The 16,721-nt window shown below is 44.5% G+C and overlaps 1 protein-coding gene across 2 annotated transcripts in view; it reads left to right on the plus strand.

Annotated features, from left to right (window-relative positions):
• The window catches only part of nf2a (NF2, moesin-ezrin-radixin like (MERLIN) tumor suppressor a), a 137,464-nt gene that overhangs the window by 11,295 nt on the left and 109,448 nt on the right, over positions 1-16,721 (plus strand). For both annotated transcript variants that reach the window (XM_084307887.1, XM_084307888.1), the window contains exon 4: positions 12,929-13,012. In XM_084307887.1, coding sequence (XP_084164013.1) covers positions 12,929-13,012 — 84 coding nt within the window. The remainder of the gene's footprint in view (positions 1-12,928; positions 13,013-16,721) is intronic.

A 16,721-nucleotide genomic window follows, 5' to 3' on the forward strand; every position in this document is an offset into this window, starting at 1 on the left:
TGGAAGACATGCACAGAAGGGGAGCAGGCCTCCCCACCCCACAGGGACCACCCCACACACAGGGACCACCCCCATCCCAACACAGGCCCCCCTCCCTGGGCGTCTAACGGCACAGTCCAGCGCCCCGTGGCTCACCTCACCACCGTACAGAGTCTCAGTGTGATTATCTTCTCCAGAACCTCTGTGTTTCATGCCTTGCTGTCGGGAGGGTTTTCCCCTGTTCAGCCCAACTCCGCTCCTTACGAGAATCTTTTCATGAAAACGCTACATACCGGTAGTTCAGTTTTAAATTCTAATATGTTTCTAGGGAGGATTCTTTTCAGGGGTGCATTGATGCCACTTTTCCCACTGGTGGTACCGTTTCTGAATCTTAAAGAGGTTAAACATGTATTGCCTAATACCAAACTCTGGCTGAAAAGGGAGTGGGCATTTTGTACTACAAATGCAATCCTTTATCATCCATGTACAAAATCAGGTTGCTCCACTACGATCACTGATATGGTATATCGCCTTGGCATCGCATTATAGTAAAACATCTCGGATGCCTTTTTTCAGAATCGGAAAGGTCTTTATTTAGTTGAGTTATTTAGTAGTTTTCACATACAAGGAATTTACTTTGGTCATCTTCGGTGCGACATTAACGGACAGACAATAACGGACAGATAATAAAATATAAAGGTGTAATAAAATAAAATGGAATATGAACTAAATTAAGATAGAAGCACAATCGAATAGAATAGAATTATGAAATAAAAATAGACCAGGGCTGTACAACTGTAAAACGAAAAGGTGGAATAAAATAAAATGGGATATACACTAAATGAAATAGGAGCGCAATAGAATAGAATATAAGTAAAACAATAAAAATAGGTGAGGGCTGTACACTGGTCAAGTCTTAGCCCGGTATCAGCCTGATATCTGATATCCATCCAGTACTTTTTAGTATTTCTTTCCCTTTCCCCTTTTTTTTTTTTTCTTTTTCTTTTTATCTTTCTTCCCCTCCTTTTTCCCGATTTTTCTCCCATCCCACCCTTCCTGGTTGTTGCGTACTTTCCCCTACTGTTGGTCCGGGAGACCGGAGACTGTCACATGCTTTCCTCCGACGCATGTGCAGCCTGGGGCAGGCCAACCTGGCCGCGCAGGTTCTCACCGGGGAGAGTGTAGCGTGTGGGAGGCCACACTATCTCTCCTCAGTTCCAACCCTCGCTGAGCAGGCGCCCCGACCGAACTGTAGGGGTCGCTGTCCACAACGCCCAGGACCCACCCTTCAGCTTTCCCACCCCCTGATACAGCCAATTGTATCAGTGTGAGAGGCCAGCCAAGCTGATAGCAACGCCGGGAGCTGGATTCGAACAGGCGAATCCTAGTGTCTCCCGGTGTTGGTGACGAACGTAATCTCCGTGCGCCACCTGCCCCCCCGTATTTCTTTCCCTTTAAAAATAAATCGGTATGAAATGCATTCATTCATTGCGGTGGGATCAGAGAATCTTGACCATATGATCGTTTTCTTTTAGCCTCAGATGTATTGAAGGGGCAGCGAAGAACAACCTTGACTTTAGTTGGACAGTTAGTGAGTTAATGAGTTTGAACATCTCCTCCTGTGATGTCATCAGAGGACACTGGACTCCACTGGATCGAGATAAGGATTGTTATTCTTTCCTCTCATTGAGCTGTAATTAACACAAAACAAGGATTTACTGTTCTCTGATGACTTCATCGGTGGCCACGTTCAAACTCATTAACTCTCCATCACAACGGTTTAGAGCCTTGGGATATGTGTGAGATTATGTGCATAATAAATTGTTAGTTTATAATGAATCGTAGTTTTTCAGTGAACCTTTAAGTGTTCCACACTTCCCCATCACTAGAGAGAGCTCTGCATGCTCTCTGTGCTCCTCCACATTGACAGAGAGAGCTCTCCATGCTCTCCATGCTACTCCACATTGACAGAGAGGGCTCTCCATGCTCTCTGTGCTGTAATGGGAAATATTAAAGGATAAAACAATGAGCCGTTTACATTAATCATTCTGAGTCATTATTATAATAGAAAAGTTTATTTCACCGTGGCCACAATGAAAGGACAGTTTACAGTCCGAGACAACATGTTCACACAGTAGCATCTGGCCATAAATTGACCAAGAGCTCTGTTCAGACGTATATTAAATACACAGTTGTCAGACGTAACACCATACATCAGATATGATGATGAAGTAAAACAAAAATGGTTCTCAGTCACTGGAAGCAACACCAATCTTGCTATGGCTGGGGAGATGTTAATACATTGGAGTCTCTTAAAGAGACACACACACATTAACCAGTCAAGCTGGTGACCCTGAAACAGTCAAGCTGTATAAAATGATATCTCAACACAGATCTATAATGACATGATAATATATTCCACGACAATGCTCCTCCACATTGACAGAGAGAGCTCTGCATGCTCTCTATGCTCCTCCACATTGACAGAGAGAGCTCTGCATGCTCTCTATGCTCCTCCACATTGACAGAGAGAGCTCTGCATGCTCTCTATGCTCCTCCACATTGACAGAGAGAGCTCTCCATGCTCTCTATGCTCCTCCACATTGACAGAGAGAGCTCTCCATGCTCTCTATGCTCCTCCACATTGACAGAGAGAGCTCTCCATGCTCTCTATGCTCCTCCACATTGACAGAGAGAGCTCTCCATGCTCTCTATGCTCCTCCACATTGACAGAGAGAGCTCTGCATGCTCTCTATGCTCCTCCACATTGACAGAGAGAGCTCTGCATGCTCTCTATGCTCCTCCACATTGACAGAGAGAGCTCTCCATGCTCTCCATGCTCCTCCACATCGACAGAGAGAGCTCTCCATGCTCTCCATGCTCTCTATGTTCCTCCACATCGACAGAGAGAGCTCTCCATGCTCTCTATGTTCCTCCACATTGACAGAGAGAGCTCGTCTGCTTGTCTCCTCTTGCTTTCAAACCCAAAATCACAGTGGGCTGCAGGTAAAATCCGACACGTCTCTAAGAACCCGGATCACTGCCTGGCCAGTGGGCAGGAAGCTTTCATTTATTTATTAACTTTTTTCTCTTCCTCTTGTTAACAATCATCTCAAAGGCTTGCTGGGATCAAGGCTTTTAAATGAAGTTGGAAGAGTTGAGATTAGAAGTGGGTTTGATCTCTCTGAAATGCCAGCCGAGCTCCGGTCAGTTCGTTGGAGCGGAGGGAAAAAGAAGGACTGGCATTTGATCAAGATTGGCGCATAATCAGATCACGCCCTGCACAAAGATTTGATCTCGGTCACCTTGCGACAGGCAGGAGTGTTCTACAGTATGTGAAACACGTTTATGCAGGATTATTCAGTTTACACTTAAAGATCCCCTCCAGATATATTTTAAACCCTTAAAAACATTCTATATTGAATAACAATTTTTACAGTACCGGTATATGGTTTTTCCAACAAATTGTTCCATAAACTACTGACAATTAGTTCCTTTACCCTCATTGAGATGCAAGGATCTATGAATATGCAAATTATCAACAAGAACCCATTGTTATTTACTAGGAAGTAAGTCGGCAGCTTATATTCTTTTAAGACATTGTCCTACTTAGTTTTCTGTGCAGCTGAAGCTAAAGGTGTCAAGTTGCCACATATTGGACCATGAAAGGTTCAACCTATTATCAACATAAATTTTTACATCTAGTCATTTAGCTTTTATCCAGAGGAGTTGGCCATAAAGAAAACGGGGAAGGGATCTTTTAATGAAGCTTCCTCACATCTGCAGACGCTTTGCTATTCCACTCAAATCCCACCAGGGGGCAGACGTCCACAGAGTTTCTATCAAGTCGGCGAGCAGAGGATTTTGTAATACACTTTCTCCATTGTCAACCCCTCTGATTGGGTGCAGCCATGTGGAATCAATGTATGACATATTACCACTGCCTTTTCTCTCCACTTAATACTCTTCGGTGGAATTCCGTTAGGGGCCCTCAACACCCCCCCCCCCCCCCTCCTATACACAAGAGATGAGATTTGTACCAGCATCCAATTCCACGGGGCACATTTATCAATGACCAATTAGGTATTAAGGGCTCAGTTATTGGCTCAGTTAATGACTCGTTCCCCACGGGATCGCTGTCCCCACGGTGGTCTCCTCACATCCAGTCCACTGCGCTGCTTTACTTACACAGCTTATGACGGCAGTGTGTGTTTTGTGAACCTCACCATTTGAATTCCTGTGGCGTCTTCTTTGAGTCAGTTCGGGTGATTTTCTTTGTCTTTACATGACCAGCTGACAAATGGCTCGACAGTTTGAGAGGTGGAATGCAGCGTCACGGGGAGAGGAGTACAAATGCCCGTCCCTTATTGCTCTCATTAATCTCCGTGATGTGGAGGAGCGTGCTTCTGTTCAGATAGTGTCACAGGCATGACAGCTGGATTAGCGCTTATCAGAAATGATCACCGGTGCGCCACTGCACCGTCCCTCCTCGGCCCGTTCGGCCCTGACAAGCAGCACGGCCTCATTTGTAAACCAGATTGGAAGCTCGGCCTCTTCCACTCTTCCCACCATCGGGGGGGCTGTCACCTCTCTCTCCGCACCCTTGTTAGTTCACAACAAGAGACGTCGCATGACTGGCTTCGCAAATGACACGGCTCAGAGCACCAAAATGTCATCTCACTTACGAAGGCTGAAGCGTGCTTTGAACTCCCTTTCCTACCTTCTGCAGGGAGTGTGATTGACTTGAGTTTAGGTTGAACGATGATGGCTACTGTACAAGGAGAAAACCTAGTGATGAACGGCTTCATCAACACTCTTTGACGTCTGTCATTTCCTGGGCATCTGCATTATTTTTGCTTTGTCCTTATCCTCTTGCTTCCTAGCAGACTGACTCTGTTGGAACACTTTAAGCGTGATCAGATGAAACACGCTTGGCTTGTGCCTGCAGTCCTTGGCAGCCATCCTCTGTTTGGCATAGTTCTTTACTTCCAGTTTCTGGAACTGCATCAAATTAAAAGTATTCCATTTACCAGTGATGGAAATTTATTTCCTTTAGTAGTCAGGGTACAACAAAGACTCGTTGAGCAAGCTGAGAATTCGAGTCAAACACACTTTGAAAAGAAAATAATTACTCATGGTGATGTGAGTTAGCTGCTGCGTGCTGGCAAACAATAATTTCCCCAGTTTGTACCTGGATACTGCCTATACTTAAAGGAGCAATAGGCGGCCATTGATTTTGGGCAGAACATAGAAATATCCTCTTAACCTTAAACCAAATTCGACAACGCCCTTCCCGATCAACGCATCAGGATGCCTCCAAAGCCACGCCCCACTAGGTAGCTACTGTAGCAGGCATCTATGTGTTAGCAGCAGGCCTTTGTGTACAAGCATGCATGTCACTAGAGGGTTTGATAGACAGCTTGCTTGTTCCAATCATTTGACTTGGTCATTCGTTTTGATAACCATTGTTTTATATTTCTAATCAAGTACTCAAAAGCCACATTTTTCTCACTTTGGATTTCAGGCTGTGTTGGTCTGGCTCTGCCCATAAGCACTTTGAGTGACAGTCATCCACACAGTCTGCGACTGGCACAGAGAGAGACTGAGGGGGATACTAATTCATTTCGCCGCGGGGGGGCATAATCCCACGGGACAATGCCAGGGCTCGAGACTAACGATGTCCCGTCGTCCCGGGGACGATCAAATATTGATTTGGGACGAACAGAAATCTTTTTTGGGACGCAACAGGGACGGGGAGGATTTTTTCTTTTTTTTCACAGGAAATGTAAATTAGCGACTGTCAGTGCGCGCATATATTGCTGTCAAATGGTGAATCTAAACGTTGCATGATTAGCCGAATCCAATGTCTATCTCCGTCTCCCAAGGCAGCGATACGCTAATCCAACATCAAGCTTCTACCCACCACTCCTCAGCCAGTCGCGCTGCAGCATCAAGCTCCTACCCACCTCTCCGCAGCCAGTCGCGCTCCAGCAGCAGCAGCAGCATCACACCCCAAATGAATCTCGCTCCAAAAAATTAAAACGTGTTAACAGGTGACTAGGTGAGGGAAATCTCTCTTACCTAGGCTTTCTCCACTGTACAAAAACACAGCGAAAAGTAAAATAAATAAAAAAAACACGCTATACTGTCACTGTGGCATCCTCTCAGTGAAGCGAGCACTGTAAACAATAAACATGCTGCGCTATTTGAAGAGGGTGAACACAGCAGAAGATGGAGAACAGTCCCAAACTGACCAACAAGGAACTGCATCCACATCCAGCAATACTACCCCAGGCCCAGGGCCTGAGTCTAAGGTGAGGACACATTTAAATCACAGAAGTGTAATGTTAGTCTATTGGAACTGTATAGAGTTATCGACGCGTTCTAGTTATAGCTGCTTATTATAGCTAACGTTACTGACTAACGTATCAGACTGCCACTGATTAATCCATAGTTCACTATTTTATTCTTATTGTTAATATTATTATATTGTTATTCCTATTTTAGTCCTATATTGACCTAAATGTTTATTGTTGTTCAATGTGAGCGATACATAGTCTGCTCTGTAGTGCCGAATTTCCCTCGGGATTATTAAAGCCTTTAGGATTTCTATTCGATTCTATACTAACACGTAATGTTACTACCATTGCAAGTTAATTGGCATAACGTTACATTTATCGAAACGAACGCGGAGAAATAGACGACAGGCTATAGGCAAACTTCACTTCAGCTACACAATGAATCCATATTCAGTGAGGAGGGCCATCTGGAATTTAGCAGCAGTTCGACCAGGAGGACAGCACGATCTAAGGGACATGTTTCATTACTAGTCAAGTGTCATTACTTTAGTTATCAAAGGTGGAATCTCTGGACGCAATGACATTATATAGTTTAAAGCTAAACGACGTTTTTCTTTCTTGTTAGAAGAGGGATAACTTATTCAGTTAGATTTGATTTGATCTTTATTTATCTCTAACATTTTCAACCATAAACACACACATTTGTAATAACAAAAAAAACTAAAACAAAATAAAATACAAATATATTTTCCTATGGAAGGAATAATCAACATGGCTCCAATTGGTTGAACCGTGCACCGTGACCAAATATCCCTATATTAGCACCTTGTTAAACACTATATATATATATATATATATATATATATATATATATATATATATATATATATATATATATATATATATATATATATATATATATATATATATATTTATTTGTAATCATAATTATTCTTGTGAAATCTTTCCACTTGGGAGCCTTTTGACTAAATCAATTTATTCTCCCCTTCTCTGAATGGTGTTTCTTATGGCAATAACAACTATAGACGACAAAACCAAAGTAAAGAAACAACATTTGATTTTTGGGACGGTTACATTCATTTTGGGACGGTTAAAATTGTATTTCGGGACGGTTCTGGGACGGTGGTGAAAAAAGTTAGTCTGGAGCCCTGGACAATGCATTGGTAACTTGTTTCAAATGACAATATATACCCCTGTGATTATTATTGTACGGATCGGAATATGGGCGTGTGCGTGGGAGCATGCGCAAAGATATTACAGTGATATGCTGGTGCTCGACTGCAAGGGAGAGAGAGAGTTAGAGAGGGAGAGAGAGAGGGACACACAGTCACACAGAGCACTGTGTAAACGTTGCGTGTGTGTGAGAGAAGACTGGTCCCTCTCTCTCTCTCTCCATCTCTCTCCCTCTCTATCTCCCTCTCTCTCGCTTGTCCGCTCCCTGCTCGCAGTCAAAACCCGTTTGAGGAAGTGTCGGGTTACACTATGCGCTCTCTGCCTCGCTCTGTTTGAGGAAGTGAAGATATTTCCATTCGCTCTGCTGTCGCTGTCAACCATAGAGGGGGCGTTAGTTATGCAAATCAGTACCCTATTCACATCAGCAATACCGTCAAATCAGAACAGCTTAGTTGAGTGAGGGAAGATCTCGTGAACTCGAGACTAGACTGATGAGTCAATATGGTAATTAGAGACACAGACCCATTGATACTAACCCCTATTACTATAAAACCATGCTAAACACAGAAAAAATCCATTTATAATGCATGTCCCCTTTAACACATTCCCGCCCAACAACGTATATATCCGTGTTTCGAATCCACCGGTTGAGGACCGACCTCAACCGGCTTTTATTCCATTTTAATAACCTATTCAAGGTCGCCGAGCGGCACTGCAGATGTACCCTACTCTTTGAATTCGAAAAAGTGCATTACCGGCCAGATCCTCTTAGGGGCGCTGTCGCGATAATGCAGTGTGCCATGTGGCTGAACGGTGCATTCTTTTTTTTGACTTTTAATGGAGTTTCCAGTTAGCTGGATTCTGGATGTGCAGCCTGTAGCTTGGAATACGTTTTGGATCGCGGATTTCAGTGTGCAGTAAAGGAATTTATCATCAGCCAATGGACATATCGATCTACCAGATGGCGATCGATAACTGGGAAATGGTCTGGGGGATCCGACCGGCTCATGGTAAGATCTTTTTCACGTAAATTACATGCTGATCAGGGCTTGTTATGATACTCAACCAGCCGATCAGCGTATGTGGCTACTGAGGCGAACACGGTTATTGGTAATCAATAATCAGAAACGACGTCCCCCCCCCTTTCATGCATTCGTGGTTGAGGATCGTACGGATCATATGCACTTTGAGTTTTAACTGTAGCTTCTGTATAACCGAAATGCCATTGGATATAACGTTAGTAGCTATTAGCCCTTTATCTAGCCTTCCAGGAAATATACTAGACCAAATCCCTTATAACGCTTATATTCAAGACGCTATAAAATGAGAACGTATTGATGAAATTTCTTTTTCTTTAAGCCATTTTGAAGGGACGGTTTATGGTCTCAATTGACAATGAGAATGGACAGATAGCAATACTATAAAGTATAGATTTAGCTCTACAAACAGCCCCACGGACTGTGCAAGTCTATTATGAAATGCTGGCCGTCTAGAGTGATATTAGACGCATCCAAGTGGCCGGGAAAGTGTTAACATATGATCGCTTCACTATATAAGTCAAAGTGATTAAAGCTCAAATAAAGATTCTGCCTTTTCGAAAGCTTAGTTCTCTGATAGAAATCTTGCTTCTAAAATATTCAGATGATAAGTCATGTCAGGTCATCCATCAATCTCATAGATTCACTTTGCTACCTCCATTTTGGTAGAGACAATGGTTGCTATGTGTTGAAAAATATATGATATATGATATAATATATATTTATGTATATGAGCGTAGGGGTCTTGAGGGTGTGTAGTTAGAGACCATTGACCGGAGGTAGGCGGGAGCGGTTCCCTTTGCCGCACGGTATGCTAGGTCGAGGACCTTGAAGCGGATTCGTGCAGCAATGGGGAGCCAGTGCAGGTTCCTAAGAAGTGGGGTGACATGGGCCGACTTCGGTAGGTTTGAGATCAGGCGGGCCGCTGCGTTCTGAATGAGTTGAAGAGGCTTAGTGGCAGTGGCCTTCTGACGTTGCTCAGAAGGAATCGGCAGGTTCTGGTTGTCGCTGCGATGTGAGCAGAGAAGTTCAACTGGTCGTCGAGGACAACACCAAGGTTCTTGGCGGTCGGGGACGCGGTCACAGCTGCATTCTCGACTGTGATGGAAAGGTCGGTCAGGGGGGAGGATTTGGCCGGCAGGTGGAGCAATTCTGTTTTGCTTAGGTTCAGTTTGAGGTGGTTGGTCGTCATCCAGGCGGAGATGTCGGACAGACAGGCCGAGATCCGCTCAGAGACGTGGATATCTGAGGGAGGGAAGGAGAGGAAGAGTTGAGTATCGTCGGCATAACTATGGTAGGAGAAGCCATGAGACGTGATAATGTTACCCAGTGATTTAGTGTAGAGGGAGAAGAGAAGGGTTCCTAAAACCGAGCCCTGGGGGACACCCGTCCGCAGGGGGCGGGTGGCCGACAGGGTCCCTCTCCATGACACTTGGTAGGAGCGGTCATTGAGGTATGATGACAGCCATGTCAACGCAGAGCCAGCCACTCTCATTCCTGCGAGGGCCGCGAGGAGGATCTGGTGGTTGACTGTGTCGAAGGCTGCAGATAGATCTAGGAGGATCAGGACAGAGGAGAGGCCTTTCGCTTTTGCTAAGTGAAGTGCCTCTGTGACCGCAATGAGGGCTGTCTCTGTGGAGTGACCAGTCCTGAAGCCTGACTGATTAGGGTCTCTAGGAGGTCATTCTGTAAGAGATAAGCAGTAAGTTGGTTGGATACAGCACGTTCAAGTGTTTTAGAAAGGAAGGAGAGAAGAGAGACAGGACGGTAGTTGCCTATGACGGTAGGGTTCAGGTTTTTTTTTTTTTATGAGCGGCATGACTCTGGCTTGTTTTAGGGAGGTGGGGACCACCCCCGAGTTGAGTGAGGAGTTGATGGTTGCAGTTAGGAATGGGAGGATGTCTGGTGCTATGGTCTGGAGGAGTGGGGAGGGTAGCTGGTCCAGCTGGCATGTAGTCGGACGGTTCGACGTTACCAGTGTCTGGGTCTCGGCTTCTGTAATGGGAGAGAAAGATGACAGAGTGAAGGATGAGGTTCTCGATTCAGCATTTGGAATGGGTGCGGGTTGGGAGAACGAGCTGCGGATGTTCTCCACTTTTTCCTCAAAGAAGATCGCAAAGTCTTCGGCAGAGAAAGATGAGGGAGGGGGGGGGTGGGGGGGGAGTGAGGAGTGAGGACATGGTAGCATGCAGTTTGCGAAGATTCTTGGCAGAGGCCTCGATCCTATGGTGAAAGAAAGTGTGCTTGCTTTAACATGAGCAAGCACACACTCATGCTGCACACGCCCAGACTTATGGCCACTAAGGAAAGGTCACTTTAAGAATAGTATAGTATAATCTGAGATTGTATAATATAGCATGTACAGAAAGACCCAGTGCCTCGTCCGTAGCTAACAGTGTATTGCACTACCACAGGACCTAGCATGTCCTACCATGCTCTGTAAATAACTTATGTACATATACCGATATGCCCTACTCTGTTTACTTGTTTTATTGCACAATGTCGTTCTATTGGATTCTATTATATGTTATTACTATTGTATTATGCACATTGTTGCGGGCAAGACCACCCGCATTTCATTGTATACTCGTATGCCGTGACAAATAAAACTCTTGACTTGACTTGATAGCTATCATGCTTTTCCAGTGTTTTACCTACTCTGCAACTGCACACAAATGTGGCATTTTCTATTGAAATGATGGTCACAGGCAGACATGTTGGAAGAGACAGCATCTTATTTATAAGCCCACCCCTACCTTAACCATAACCTTAACCTCAATGGAACACACACCCCACTTTAACAGCCTATTGGACGCGGTACATGCCGTGGTACAGGACACGGTACATGATGTGTTACATGACACGATACATTACATGGTACATGACATGGTACATGACACGATACATGATGTGGTACATGACACGGTACATTACATGGTACATGACATGGTACATGACACGATACATGATGTGGTACATGACACGGTACATTACATGGTACATGACATGGTACATGACACGATACATGATGTGGTACATGACACGGTACATTACATGGTACATGCCGTGGTACATGGCGCGGTACAGGACACGGTACATGATGTGGTACATGACACGATACATTACATGGTACATGACACGGTACATGACATGGTACATGACACGATACATGACACGGTACATGACACGGTACATTACATGGTACATGACGTGGTACATGACATGGTACATGGCATGGTACATGACACGATACATCACACGGTACATTGTACATGACACATGACATGGTACATGACGCAGTACATGACACGGTAGATGACATGGTACATGACGCAGTACATGACACAGTATATGATGCGGTACATGACATAGTACATGATGCGGTACATGACACGGTACATGATGCGGTACATTACATGGTACATGCCATGGTACTTGGCGCTGTACATGACGAGGTACATGACACGGTACATGACACGGTACATGAGATACCAAGTTTTTAGCGGCATTGCATGTGCATATTCTTTAGAGAGAGCCTTTTTTCTGATTCAACAAACAATGAAGCTATGTGAAATAGAAGTCTGAAGTTAATTTAGACTTTTTCAGCAAGCGATGGCAGAGGTGGACACGTGTCAGTCAGCTGGTCGGATAGCGGCTTCGGGGGTCAATTCACTTGCAATCCAATTAACTCAGGAAGCAGGAGTTTCTTAAAAATTTGAATATTGAACTTTTATGGGCAACGAAACGGTTGCTATATCTGTCCTATTAAAGACATAATTGAGATTGAACGCTCCATCAGCAGCAAATTAATTGCACTTTCTAAAGCAAATGGACTCTGGCCCCGTGAGATACATGGTCCTTGGTAGGGGTGGGGGAAAAAATCGATACGTATTAGTATCGCGATAGTTTTTGCGTGGCGATGCTGTATCGATATTTTATATAAAAAAATTTGTATAAGGAAGTTGCATTGTTAATTTCAATACCTGTAATAGTACAGTAGTCCACACGCACACATGTGCATTCAGTTAAGTTGGAATATGACTGTAATACAAACAGTTCAGTTTGTCAGGTACATGCAACACAGATTACTGTGTTTACATCTGTCTGCTTGAGAAAATACCATGTTCTGCAATAAAAATTATTGAAGTGAGATGAACAGACTGAACTTTATTTTATTAGATAAAACATGTTGACAAAGTTTTACTTTGCAGTTGAAAAAAGGTAATAAATCGCAATATATCGCAATGTTAATATCGCAATACTCAGCATATCGCAATATATTTAGTATCTCAATACTATCGTATCGCGACTCAAGTATCGTGATAGTATCGTGTCGCGAGGCCTCTGGTGAGTCCCACCCCTGGTCCTTGGTGATGGATTCTAACTTCACTGACTTTCTTTGTTTCCCCGCTGCCTCAGGTGAAGAACAAGATCCTGGACGAGGACATCTACTGTCCCCCTGAAGCCTCCGTCCTGCTGGCCTCGTATGCCGTCCATGCCAAGGTCGGTCTCCTCACAACACGTCTTCTTCACCTGTTCTTGTATCCAATCATTTATATATATATATATATATATATATATATATATATATATATATATATATATATATATATATATATATATATATATATATATATATATATATATATATATATATATATCTGTATTGTCTTTCTGTCTATCCATACATACTACGTCTATCCAACTGTGTGTCCCATCCATTCGTCCGCATGTCCATCCATATGACCGTCCGATCTTCTAATCTATCTGTCCATCCATGCATGCGTACATCCATATACCCATCCATCTTTTAATCCATCCATTCATCCATCCATATACCCATCCATCTTTTAATCCATCCATCCATATACCCATCCATCTTTTAATCCATCCATTCATCCATCCATATACCCATCCATCTTTTAATCCATCCATTCATCCATCCATCTTTTAATCCATCCATTCATCCATCCATATACCCATCCATCTTTTAATCCATCCATCCATATACCCATCCATCTTTTTTTTTGATAATTTTTTTTTTTATTATTACTTAACATGAAAACAAGACAACACAATACAATAACCATAATAACAATACACAGAACTTCACAGGGAGATAACAGAACAATAATAATAAAAGAAATAACAATTTATAAAAACAGAGTACAACATTTTAATTTTAAAGGGGTACTATCTTACAATTGGCCTTTCCCAGTATTCAGTACCGTTTCCCGGCCGTGTGGCTCTATATCAATAAGACTTATGTCTCTAATTCTCATATTGGCGCACTCTTCCAATTCCCCTCACAACCCTCACCCTCACCAAACTGAGTCATCTCAAAATGTGCATATCAGTTGTAACTGAGGGGTACAATTCCCTGACTGTATTGATAAGTATGGTATCATTAAACCACTACCGCTTTATGTACTTTAATTACTGGCCATACAGTACATGATATCTAAATATAATGAACACTTCCCACAATGAACCGGTTCTACACAAAGTTGTCTTTAAGTATTTATTGCAGCAAAAGGTACATAATACTTCTCTATTATACTTTGAATGCACTTGTAAGGCAAAGGAATGTGCGTAGGCAAATCAACAATGAATGTCCATTCTCTGGTTACACAGGAGGTAATTATACAACCTGAATCTTAGGGAATTATATCTATGGTACACTAGTAATATATAGCGGGAGATACTGGAAGGGTCCCCCTGGTTGTAAGCCAGCAGGGGTAGAGGATCTGTCGGTAGTAGAGAGTCTGGTCAACGATGACTAAGGAGACTCCAAGTACAGGAGACGGTGCAATAGCCTCTTGATCCACAGACGAATACAGCTGTTCTCCGTAGACTGTAGCTCCACAGTGAAGAAAGCTAGCCGGCCTCAGGCTCTCTGAGGCGCCGACTCGACTTGGCTCCTCGCGGGGTAAATCCAACACGTGTAAGCGTCGGCGATTCTCCGCTCCATAAATCACAGGACCAAAGCAAATATAATCCAGCCGCAAAGGGCTATGTAGTCGTCGGGTAGATTAATCCAGTGTACATGTCCACACGGTTCTCGTCTAGGTCTCCTCGCGTGAAAGCGCCATGAAAGCAGCCCAGCCTGGATAAGAACTCTAGCGAATACGAGGAAGCGTTGGTGATGCTGGTCACTGTAGAACCTTAGCCGCACGATACACTATACACAAATAGACCATTACTGACTTAATAGAAATATGTCGCACTCGACGGTATAGCGCCAAACTCTGACAATTCAGTTATTAATTCGCACGCGGTCTCAATGCTCTATTCTGGGGCCAAACAGGCCATACTTCACCGCACGTTGTATCGTGGGTGAGGCTTCAACTTATTGGGTAACTCTTGACTTCTGACTAAGTGCTTCTGTATTCACCTGCGCCATATTTATATGCACGGTGAACAAACTAGTGCCAGCCTCATTTCTGTCTCGTAGCCCTGGGCAAGGCCGGGCATGTTCAGACATGTCTTGACGGTGACTTTGAACCTGACTCCGGAGGCATGGCTCTGGCGCCTGTGGACCGCTGTCCAACAGGAGAATGAAATATTATGGTCTGGGCTAAAGGGACATTCCGTGTATATGTACAAGGAATATACAAGGGATATCAAACGATATACAAATACTATGCAATATATATCAATAAATAAATATATATATTCGGTTTAATCTGATCCTTTGTAACAGCCGCCCCCTAATTAGTCCCACCTAATTAGCTAAGCAGAGACAGATTAACCGCACTGTCCACTACTCAATGTCTGTTGTGAGGGGTCGGTCAGTTCACAAAGTCATGGGGTCATGGTCGTCATCGATAGTATCGGGGAGCCTTGGCAGTTCTATTAGCCTCGCCACGGGTCGGGTGTAGATCCGCCCTTGGACGAGCACTTCGGCTGCTCGGACCTTTCCGTCGGCACCGGTGATCACTTTGCTTACGCGGCCAGCCGGCCACATAGCTCGGGGTAGTGACTGGTCGATAATCATGACGACTGTTCCTTCTGTCAAATTGTCTCTCTCTTTCACCCATTTCTGGCGGGTCTGTAGAGACGGTAGATAGTGGAGTAGGAAGCTGTTCCAAAACTTGTCAGCCAATACTTGACTGTACCTCCACATTCTTCGGCCGTTTGCTTCTTCAGGCCTGTACATTGTCTGTGGTAGCGCGGGGTCCAGCCGCCCCATCAAGAGTGTGTTGGGGGTGACTGGGTCGACATCTGCTACATCACTTGAGACGTAACCGAGGGGCTTTGAGTTCAATACTCCCTCGATCTCCGTGAGGACTGTCATTAGGACTTCTTCCGCCACGGTCTGGGCCCCAAGCACGGCGTACAGGGCTGTCTTTATTGAACGTACTTCTCGTTCCCAAGTTCCACCGAAGTGAGGTGTGTTCGGGGGATTAAACTGGAAGTCAATCTGGGATGGAGCGAGGTGGGTCTTAAGTTCTGGGCCCATAGCTTGGAAGCTCTCTCTCAGCTCTCTTTCTCCGCCTTTGAAGTTTGTCCCGTGATCAGACAATAATATAGACGGTTTGCCTTTCCGCGATGTGAATCTTCGGAAGGCCATAAGGAATGAGTCTGTGCTCATGGTTGGAAGGAGTTCTATATGCATCGCTCGGGTGGTCATGCATTTGAATACAATACCCCACCGCTTCTCGGTACCTCTTCCTTTCTTTATATACAGCGGGCCGAAACAGTCCATACCGGTGGAGTGAAAAGGCTTGTCGCCGAGTCGGAGGCGACAGGGAGGTAGGTCAGCCATCCGGGGTATACTGGGCTGCGCTCGCCACTTACGACAGTCTAGACAGGTTCGCTGGAAGCGCCGCACTGCTTCTCTCCCTTGCAGTATCCAATAACGACGTCTGATCTCCGCGAAGACTCTCTCTGCCCCGGCGTGATGCACATCCTCGTCGTATTTCTTTATGATCAGCTCTGTGACCTTGTGTCGGCTGTTTAAGACTATCGGGTACTTGACGTCATCCGGTAAGTCTGGAGCTCTCCGCAGACGACCACCCACTCTGATGAGACCATGGGCGTCGCTCTCGGGGGCTACTTCTGTTAAATCTTGAATCTCTGTGACTCTGACTCCCACGAAGACCTTGTATCTGCACGAATCAGACCGGATCCATGTGAGTACTGTCGTGGAGTCTGACCACAAGATTGTTCTTTGCACCGGAATGGTGAGTTCACGTTGGATTAACGTGGC

This window comes from Notolepis coatsorum (assembly GCF_963971535.1).
Source record: "Notolepis coatsorum genome assembly, chromosome: 2".
Lineage (NCBI taxonomy): Eukaryota > Metazoa > Chordata > Actinopteri > Aulopiformes > Paralepididae > Notolepis > Notolepis coatsorum.